The sequence below is a fragment of the Apis dorsata genome, unplaced genomic scaffold, assembly GCF_000469605.1.
Source record: "Apis dorsata unplaced genomic scaffold, Apis dorsata 1.3 scaffold_65, whole genome shotgun sequence".
In the NCBI taxonomy this organism is placed as follows: Eukaryota; Metazoa; Arthropoda; class Insecta; order Hymenoptera; family Apidae; genus Apis; species Apis dorsata.
In genome coordinates this window covers 22,278-33,027 of record NW_006263364.1, presented here as the reverse complement: position 1 = coordinate 33,027, position 10,750 = coordinate 22,278, and the positions used below count along the sequence as shown (strand labels likewise).

The window sequence follows — 10,750 nt, the reverse complement described above, 5'->3', positions numbered from 1 at the left end:
AAAACGTGGTTGGCCGGGGTACGCTCTCCTGTTCCACACGGGGCCACAGTTGGATCGCCGATGATGAATTTCATCACGGTGATCGGCCGCAAGTTGCCCCAAGATCCTTCCTCCTCGTTGCTGCGATGGGAGGAAGACGAGGGGAGGATGATCCACGCGACACGGTTCGATAGATTCGATTGCGGATTCCGGAAGATGTTGCCTCGCGAGGAATAGGGAATGTTTTATTTCTGATGAGCGGAGGAGAAATTGCGAAACGATGGACGGAAGGATCTTTTGTGCAGTTTTTCGAGATTTGAGATTTATGCTTGATCGAGGACGAAAGAAATTCGTTAGAAAGAATATTTTGGATAGATTAGGATAATGCGTGGGAGAAAATGCGTTTCTTTTGTTTGTAAATGTTAAATATGTCAGAAATTAGTAATTGGTATACAAATAAAGAATAGAGAATGGAAAGAGAAAAAATAGAGATTGTTGTAATTTGAATTCGTATTTTCTTATGGACTTTATGATTAGTTTTATGATTAATTAAAATTTTACTTTGACAGTTTGTAAAGTTATAATGTTTTTTATATAGTTAAAGAAGTAATATTATTAAATTCTAAGCATAATTAATTTGCTTATTTTATAGCATTTCAGAAGATAGTGAAAGAATATTTTTATATCTTAGCTATATTCTAAGTATTTAGTTCATGGCAATATTTTAATACAAGTGGTATTGCAAAATGCTGTCAAGACATACGAAGGATTAGATATTTGTCTGACACATATGCATTCTTAATTATGTTTGAACTCATCGTAGATTTCAATATTATGAGATTGAATTCACGAAGGAGTGAAATTATAATTTTGATTATATTAATACTGATAATTTTTAAGAAAGAACAAAAAAAAATAGAGTTTTTCTTGAAATCTATCTTTAAAAATATATTTTATTCGATGTTAATTTTTTGAGAAATTTTTTTTTTAATTTTAAGATTTTTGTCTTGAAAATATTTTTTTTAGAAATTGATGTTTTATTCAATATTCTCGATTTATTTGTTTATAAAACGAAATATAAAACAGTATGAAAAAACAGTGTGCAAACATGAATAAAATATGTTAAAAAATCGCGTGATTGTGAACAATCATAATATATTAAAAAAGATCATATAAGATTCATATAAATCGTGTGAAAAAGTGAAACTATACAATACAAAGAAGATTCATATTTTTTAATAAAATATTCTTTTGACTTAATTGCACATTTCATTTTCTCGATTCTGATTTTTATTTTTGCATTTTTATTGTATTTTTAAACGATAAGAAGTTCAATACATGTATTTATATCTTTTTGCTCAATACCTCAATGTTTTATTGAAAATTAAGCTATTGTTTTTTATTTCGTCCGATCGTTGATATATTCAATTATTCAATATTTTTAAATACATTTATTTTTTTATTTTTTTTCGATTTGATTTGTATATGCAATAACTTCATTTATATACAGAAATATTTACCATGTATATATACTTTAACTTTTTATACAAAATTTTTTACAGATGAAATATTTTAGAAATCTTGTTTAAATTCAGAAATGTAAAAAAATTTGTAGATCTTTGAAGAAATGGAATGAAAAAATTCTAAGGATTAATTCTAAATTTTGTTATCAATGGTTAAAATTTACGATATTTTTTTAATTTCTGATAATTTTAAGCTTATATTTGAAAATCTCTTAAAGAGAAGATAACCAATTTTTAATTATATGCCAGACAATATAGAAAAAGTAATCTTTGGGTTAATCCGGATTAGAGTTAATTCTTGTGTTAATATTTAATATTCGGATAATCATATACTCTTTTACTTATCGTAAAATTAAAAATCTATTATTTCTTTAAAAAATTTTCAAATCAATCCAATTGGACACTCGTTTTTTTACATTTTGCGATATATATTACGAGAATTTGCGATATATATTTAGAATTTTATTAAAAGATTAAAATCAGAAATTAAGTAACGTCTAAAACTTTTGCCATTGATGTAAAAATTAATGTGAGATATTCTACTTAAAAGTTTCCAATTAAAAAAAAAATATTCTATATATTCATCTGTATATTAAAACAACTACGAAGATACAAAGGAGAATTTTTCTCACATTACCAATTCTTATGGAATACAAAAATACAATTGATGATTTGATTAATTATGCGACAGTTGTGCAATCTCTGTTTCATAAAATTTCCGCGATGATGAGTAAAGATTGAAATTTCTTTTGTTAAAGATTTTCATATTGTTATATCATTAGATCGGATGAAGAATTACTATTGTGAAAAACTTTAGAAGAAATATTAAATTTATTTATTTAGTAATTAAATAATGTAATCGAATAATAATTAATTTATTTTCGATTCGTGCAAGAATAAATTTAATAAATCTTCTTCGCTATTTGGAGAATTTTGATATTTAGGAAGTGAAATTACTTTTTAATTAATTTATTTGCGAATCATATATAGATATACATTTTAAAAATAATTAAATTTCCTTTCGTTGCAATTCTTTGTCATTCAAATAATATCTCGTAAAAAGAAAGAAAGAAGTTAAAACTTCTGAACAAAATAGTAGGCTAGTTTCATTTTATTATTCTAAAATTTCTCCGCGGATGGCACTTACTTGGTGAAATCTCGCAGAAATCGATGGCCGTTAACCAGAGAAAATAAACGAGTCAATAATTTTTTCTCTTCGAAGTTTGAAAGATTTGAAGTAAGAATTTTCAAATCTAACTTTCTCAAAAAAATGGAAAATATTTTATTCGATATCTTTTTTCACTTTTAAGTCAAACGAATCATTTTTCGATCGTACCACGATTCCAAATATAATCCATACGATCATCCACACTAGCTTACTAACATTTCTATTCATAAACCATGGACGGAGTTTCTATTCAATCAATTTCACGAAAGTGTAACATGTAAAATACTCAAGAAGATCAATTTTCTCCCGTTTCTGAGAATAAATCACATTGTGTGACCTCGAAATATATCGATATAAATTTATCGCTATAATATATTTTCTCAAGATGAATTTCAGCGACAATTTCGAAGTGCATCACGGTGCAACTCGATGAACCTCAGGTAAAGTGAATCCTAATAGAAAGTGCGCTCTTTGCGGAGATCTCACGATCTTCGATTCATAGCCACGACCTTCCCACGTGCAGTGGACTGTGCATCCATCCCCACGATGTGCAAGAAGCTTCGCCAGTGTGCTCGTCTCTCGATCTTTATCTATCTTGCCGTCGAGCCGCGATATTGCGAAACTGGCACCGCGACTCGTTTTTTTATTCTCGTTTCCTTTTGTTCTCGGCGTTGTATCGTCGTCGTTGTCGCCGTCGTCATCGTCATCGTCGTCATCGACTCTCTTCCATTCGCGCTCGTTAGCCACGCTTCTGCCGCACTTTCCTCTCTAATTAAACGACGCGTCGCTTCTAAACTCGCTTAGGGTGAATCATCTAAAAGATAATTTTTATTCGTTTAGATATATAGTGGTGTATAGTTTAATATAATTTACTTATAATTTAATATTGTAATCAGAAATTACGAAGAAGAATTTATTTTTTTGACGCGTGTATAATTATCATATCGATATTAATACGATGGAACCTCAATTTTATAGCATTGAAATGTTTTTATTCTGAACGATATGTATATATATATATTTTCCTTTTGTAGTATCTAATGATTATGAGAAAATGATAGTATATTACGTTTAATAGTAGTCTGAATATATTACATTTTATACGGTAAAGTATATTATATAATACTATGTTATAGGCTGTAATAAAGAAATAAACTGTCGAGATGAAAATTTAATTAACGAGATTAAGTTAGATTGTGTGTACATACTTACATCGTGAAACGTAATTTAAAACAGGGTGATGGATTTGCAAATTAATATATAAAACGAGCGTTAAGGAAGAAGAGTGAAACTCAAAGTTTTGTGTAGGTGTGTTTGAACGCCTTTCAAGAATGGAATACTCGAAGTGAAATGAAATGGAAAAGGAGTGAATGCGCGTATACCAGGATAAATGATTGTGAAGAATGCGTTACTCGTTGCACGAGTTATTCAATTAAAGTGAGAGCCAGAATTGTGAGGCAGCAAACTTTGACAAATAAGAGACGGAATAAGAGTTCAGAGGAATATTTATCCGATCTATTATTCTAATTATTGTTTTATTTGAGACTTTATTTACATCAAGAGAGTTTTTTCACTATATATATATATTTTTTAGAGAGCTTTTGTTAAGTAATTCTTGGATTATGCATTGCTTGACAAATTGTATTTTTTATTGCTGAAAATTTTTTTTTTGAAAAAAATTCAATTATTACTATTTGCAATTTTATTTATATTATAGCTAAAATTATTATTTTCTAATTTTATATTTGAAAATGCTTGTAAAGAAGTGGTCTAGTTAACGGATTAAATACGAAATTTATAAATTTTAAAAATTATTGTATGACTGTTCCTAATTATTTAGAATTATATTTGAGATAATAATAAAACTGCCTTTAATTATTTAATTATTTAATATAGTAATTGGTTTAATTGATATATTTTTTTGTCACGCGAATTTGCTTTGGACCAGAGGACAAAATTATGCGGTATGTAAGGTTGCAGAAAATAAATAGGTATTCTATACTTATGGTTTAAATATATACAAAATAGTTACGTTAAAGTAGTTCTTCACTAAGTTCTATTGAAATTTAGTACTGTTAGTTGAATGCCAATTCTGATTCTGTTTTTGTAGAAAAATATTTGTAAATAGACTATTAATTATTGAATTGCTTGTTTCATATTACATTTAAATGTAATTACAAATTTATTTAATTGTTAAAAAATTAATCGGATACGTATTTCTTACGCACAATTAGTTTGCCTTTCCACGATATTCGTATGTTTCAACTAGTTTTTAGATTTTAATTAATAATTATTTAGCATGATGTGTATTTTTCTTTTATAATTAATCAATTTTTATTTTATTATTATTTTATGTAGATATTAATAAGTGTTTCTAGATCAATTATTTTGGATCATCGATACATATATTTTTTAAATCATTTTGACCCACTGTTACCGAAAGTTTCGACCTTCGAAGATTAAAATGGCCAATGAATAAATTTATATATATAATATATATAAAAAGCTTATAATTGTCGCAACTAATACAACCATTGTTTCTTTTATATACAGTTTGCTTATGTGTTTTTATTGATTATACACATAAGACTAAATATATATGTATTATTCTGAATACAAATGAGTTATTTCAAATATTGTTTAATGAAAATAAATTGTCTCTGTCGTTAAATACTTAATATATTTACATTTATCTTGTTTTGATTAAAATATATTTTTTTCTAAATTAATCGGTACAGTTTTACAAGTAAAATTTCTTTGTTTGATTAATCATATAAAAATCTTTCATTTTCAAAAAAACAACGAAAGTTATAAAAATTAGATTTCACTTTTTATCTCTTTATGGAATCATTATTTTACTCAAAAAAGAATTCAAATATTCATGAGGTATATTGATTCTCATGATATATTATGCGACATAGATTTATGTACCTTGGAAAAGCTTGGTACTCTTAAAATGGCACGATGATACAACCATATTCATCAAAAAGAGTGTCAATTTCTTGCGCGTTCATAAATGACATTAACAATTGTGCAATCTCTATTTCAACTGTTGATAAATTTATTATCAATAAATATGGAAGCTAACTGCCATGAAATAAATCTTTTTTACACCGACTTGATAATTACTAGAACATAAAAATATTAATAAAATTGTTATAAAATTTGAATTATAAGATTAAAGTTATACACTTATATAATCATTTAATAATTTGTAAAGATTAGAAGGTTATTCCAACTTACCACAATTATAATATTTTATAAAGAGAAATCGTCTACTTATTTAATTTAGAATTATTAGAATAAATAAAATTCACAATCGAAAAATAAAGAATTAAATCGTATCAATTATTTTTTAATTCGTCTAAAAGTAAAAATTTATTCAATTCTGCTTTCAATTGTCTCCGCTATCCAACGAGATGCTCATGGTTCTCAAGAATGTAATAGAATCGAGAGAAGATTCCGCGCACTTTCACACGAATCCGAAACTTTCATACGGTTTTATCTTCTCGCTGTGGTACGCACGAGAAGCTAACATTCCCTTTTCCCGTTCTTTTTCCACGGGATATAATTTTCTATTATCACATAAATGTGTCTGCTCGCTTCAAGTTTCCCAGCTGATTTGCTGAATCGCATTACCCTTCTTTTCACTCGCGGCCTGTTCACGATGAATTATTTATCGTGATCGTTGTTAGATGAAAAACTTGTTACGCGTTGATTCTTAATTTGACAATGAATAGTTGGATTTGTTTTTCTCATTTCTTCTTTTCTTTCATTCTTTTTACTTTTTTCTGCTTCCTTGTACATAATTTGTAACTTTTTCATCGGTGAATTAATATCTTATGATGGATATTAACAAGAATATTTGATAAAAAATTACGTATTTATTTCGTATTTCTTCATTTTCTCTCTTATTATAAATTGTTTTTTTTTTTTAATTTTTCTTAATATTTACTTTCTTCAAACTTTCCTCGACATTTTGCACATATTTCTCATATTTAGAACTGTAATATGTGAAAGTTTACAGATTAGACACTCGTTAGAACAATCATGACAATGTCAAGTTTCTTCTAAGGTACCGTTAAGATGAAAGTGTTGAGGATTTTGTAACTTAACTTATCTGTATCAATTTTTTCTCAAATATGCAAAATCACTAATAATTTTAATCATCGTAGAAAAAAAATATATAAATATAGAAGGTTAAGAAAGATTGAGAAATATGTTGTGAAACATGTTGACATGTTATGCGGAGGTGTTAATGTCAGACGATGATTTGCATATATGATTTTTTAAGCGAATTTACATAATCATTAATCGATGTATTTTGTTATTTCTTATAATTAATTTTTGCTAATTACTAATCTACTAATAAATAACATAAGTAACATTTTACATAAATTTAACTGATGTAGAAACGGAAAAGGAAAAGTTTAATTCAATAATGAGATTACGTTTTGACCGGATATTTTCCAACAGCCATCGTATATCATATTTGTCGATCATAAAATTTGCTTTTGAAGACAGATTTCCTTCCTCTACGTAAGAGGAAGTAATCTAATAACGAAGCAGAACGATCTCGATCAGAGTTTTCATTTATAATATCCATTTTTGTCCTGTTCTATTGTGACCATTCTACGTAAAAAAATTATTTTTGGATAAATTTATTTGAAATAAAGTATAAAATAAAATATAGGATATATCACATACATAAATTATTTGTTATTATTCCGAATGAATTGTTTGAAAAATAATTAAAAATAGATATAGCCATTCGAGATTCTTTTTTGAACCGTAACTTGGAGAAGAATAAATACAAAATTTTAATCCTGCAACAAATAAATTGCATAAAAAAAATTCTCGAATAAATATTTAAACTTTAATTCGTGTAAATATTTATTCAAACAATGGTCAAAACGATAAAAAAGCATCGATACAATCAACATAACATACAAAAAGAGAAAACAATAAAAGTAAAATTCATTCTTCTTCTATTATTTTTCTTCACTCTAACATTAGAAATTGATCTAGAAGCCAGTTCAAAAAATTCATAAAAACCTTTCTACATGAATATATGTCTCGCATAAGCGCGTGTATCGCGTATTTTAGAAAGTGTACGTCTAAAATTTTTCCCTCTTTTTTTTCATCCATCGCTTTCGTTGCCATTCTATGTATCGAATTCAACATGTATTCAACCATACATGGTGCCCGTTGTATTCTCCCTTGTAAATAATGATTTTTTTTTTTATTTCACTCGATTCCTGGCAAATGTTTTCCTCGGCGAGAGAGAAAGTCGAGGGAACCACGGCCATTGCGACGACTACCACGAGGACGATGGCAATGAATCTTCTTTTATTTCCATTTCCGGAATTGTGGGTCAAGTTCTTGTCCGAAAAGCAGATACAGCTGCTGCGTGTAGGCTTCGTGCCTCTCACGAAGGCGAAAGTTACTTCCACGCGTTCTCGACAACTGTTTCCGTGGTCCGAATATACTTTCGATATTGCGACATCGAAATCTTCTACTAGAATGATTTTATTCGAAGCATTATCATTCCCAATGTCATTTAGTTTCACAGTTTTGTTGCATGATGAGTTTAATTATCAACTAATTAGTTAACTAATAGTTAATTAACCGACGAATGACAAATTACACGTTATATAGATGCTATGGTATTAAAGTCTTCTTTGTAGAATCTTTTTCATCTGAAATGTTTTTATTTAGTTTCACAATCTTTGCGTGTGATAAATTGCTAAATAATTAAAAAATTGTGGATGCAATTTTCTTTTGATATTAATTTCATCTGTATCGATGAATCGAATATCGAATAAACAAATATAAGATTTAATTAAAGATTTATTTAGATTTAACACGAATCTTTCGTACTACAGAGATTTTGTCTTATCTTTTTCGAACGCTCAAAAAAGATAATCATATCTACAGTTAAATATGTAAACGTGAAAGTGGCAATTAAAGATATGCATAAATAAAAAAGGAAATGTGTAACAAATCAAGTTGAGTTATGAGATGTATGACAATTAGACAGATACTTGACTGACAAATGACAATTGATTGATAAAAGATGATTAGCTCGATGTGAAAGCATGATGAATATTCTAATTATTGTTAGAAGAAGTAATTATTGAACTTTGATTTATTGTTATTAATTTTAAAAATTAAAGTTTTCTGAATTTGGATTACAAAGAACATGAAAAATATATTTCGATTCGAGAAAATTTTCGCTATATTTCGATTTTCAAATTATAATTTCAAGTTATCGAAATTCAATCGTATTTACAGTTCCATTTATAATTCAGATCATTCTAATGATTAGGATGATTAATTCTAAATTTTAATAAAAACAACTATTGGCACACATATTTTACATTAATTAAAAAATAAGAAAAAAGTTATGATGACTGCTATTTAAATGATTAATACTTTTTTATATATTCCATGAAGAAATACAGTTTTATAAAAAAACAAATTACAAAGATTCCAATAAAAAGTTTTGTTTTTTCAGGAAATTTTTTTTTTTTTGCTTGTGTCAACATAAGCATAGTAAATTTTGCAATTATAATATTAATGTTATAGCTGGGCAGTTTCTACGGTAATGACAAGACAAAATCTAATTCCAAGCGAAGATGGTTCACGCATGATCCATGCTTTGATACCGATGTGGGACATGTGCAATCATGAGAACGGGAGAGTAAGTTTGTTCATATATTGAAACATTTATAGTAAAATGAAACGAATCTTAAAGATTATTAATATTTCCTATACAGAAAATTATATAATATTATAATATGAGTTATGGATGTTTTTCCAGATCACTACAGATTTTAATGCGACATCAAACTATTGTGAATGTTACGCTTTAAGAGATTTCAAAAAAGGGGAGCAAATATTTATTAGTTATGGACCTAGAACAAATTCTGATTTCTTTGTGCATTCAGGATTTGTTTACATGGAAAATAAACAAGTATATTTTTTAAAATTATTCTTTTTAAATTATTTCATTATTTTTGCATTAATTGCTGATTAACAAATAACTAACATTTAGTTTTTCTTTTTATAGGATGGTTTTAAGTTACGACTCGGCATTAGCAAAGCTGATTCTCTTCAGAAAGAACGTATAGAATTATTAAATAAATTGGATTTGCCGACAGTTGGCGAATTTTTATTGAAACTAGGAACAGAACCGATTTCTGACTTGCTATTGGCATTTCTTAGAGTATTCAGTATGCGTAAAGCGGAATTGGCTCATTGGATCCGATCGGATCGTGTTAATGATTTAAAACACATGGACTGTGCATTAGAAACTGTCGTTGAAGAGAATGTCAGAAAATTTCTGCTCACTAGGCTGCAATTGTTAATTGCTAATTATCCGACGACTCTGAAGGTGAAAGTGAAATAAAACATTAGTGTGAAAAAGCAACGTCGTATCGGCATGAAAATAACAATTCTCTTGTTTTAATATATTTCTTTCTCTTTTTTGTTTTATAGGAAGATCTACAATTACTTGAAACGACTTTACCACAAATTAAGAAATTAGCCATTCAATTAAGAGTAACAGAGAAGAGAATTCTTCAGGGTGCGCTCGAATATGTGGAACAATGGATCAAAGCTTAAGAATATGACAATTGAATTTTAATCTATAAAATCATGGAATCAAATTTTTATTCTTATTTTTAAAAGAATTTTACAATGGGATATAATTTTTATGGATTTGTGGTTTCAAAATGATAGGAAACTGATACAAATCATTTGAAGAATGATCAATATATATATATATAATAAAATAATGTGTGAAATAATGAAGGACGATAGAAGGAAGATAGAAAAGGGAGCAATGGTGTAAAATACATTAAAGTGTATAAAATATTGAACAAACTATATATATATATATATATATCTATGTGTATTAACAAGTATACAATGCAAAATAATTGCGTATTTCATGATATTGTGACTCTTGTTTTCGAGAGATGAGAACTTCGCGAGCACAAATAATTTTTAAAACTAACAATGTTTTTTCATCAAATTATAAATTATGTGCTTATTGAGCTCTAATCTCTGATTACAA

At 27.6% G+C, this 10,750-nt stretch overlaps 1 protein-coding gene and 1 long non-coding RNA gene across 3 annotated transcripts in view; one reads left to right on the top strand and one right to left on the bottom strand.

The window, feature by feature from the left end:
- The window catches only part of LOC102678197 (actin-histidine N-methyltransferase), a 20,051-nt gene extending 9,575 nt beyond the window's left edge, over positions 1–10,476 (top strand). For both annotated transcript variants that reach the window (XM_031515324.1, XM_006609909.2), the window contains exons 4-7: positions 9,259–9,373; positions 9,494–9,646; positions 9,743–10,066; positions 10,171–10,476. In XM_031515324.1, the coding sequence (XP_031371184.1) occupies positions 9,259–9,373; positions 9,494–9,646; positions 9,743–10,066; positions 10,171–10,296 (718 nt within the window). In that variant the 3' untranslated portion in view covers positions 10,297–10,476. The remainder of the gene's footprint in view (positions 1–9,258; positions 9,374–9,493; positions 9,647–9,742; positions 10,067–10,170) is intronic.
- On the bottom strand, positions 6,621–6,802 carry LOC116186856. Its single transcript, XR_004151909.1, has 2 exons — positions 6,750–6,802; positions 6,621–6,674 (listed from the first exon to the last, which is right to left on the bottom strand). It is a non-coding gene; the product is annotated as an uncharacterized LOC116186856 (long non-coding RNA).
- Positions 10,477–10,750: the final 274 nt, after the last annotated feature.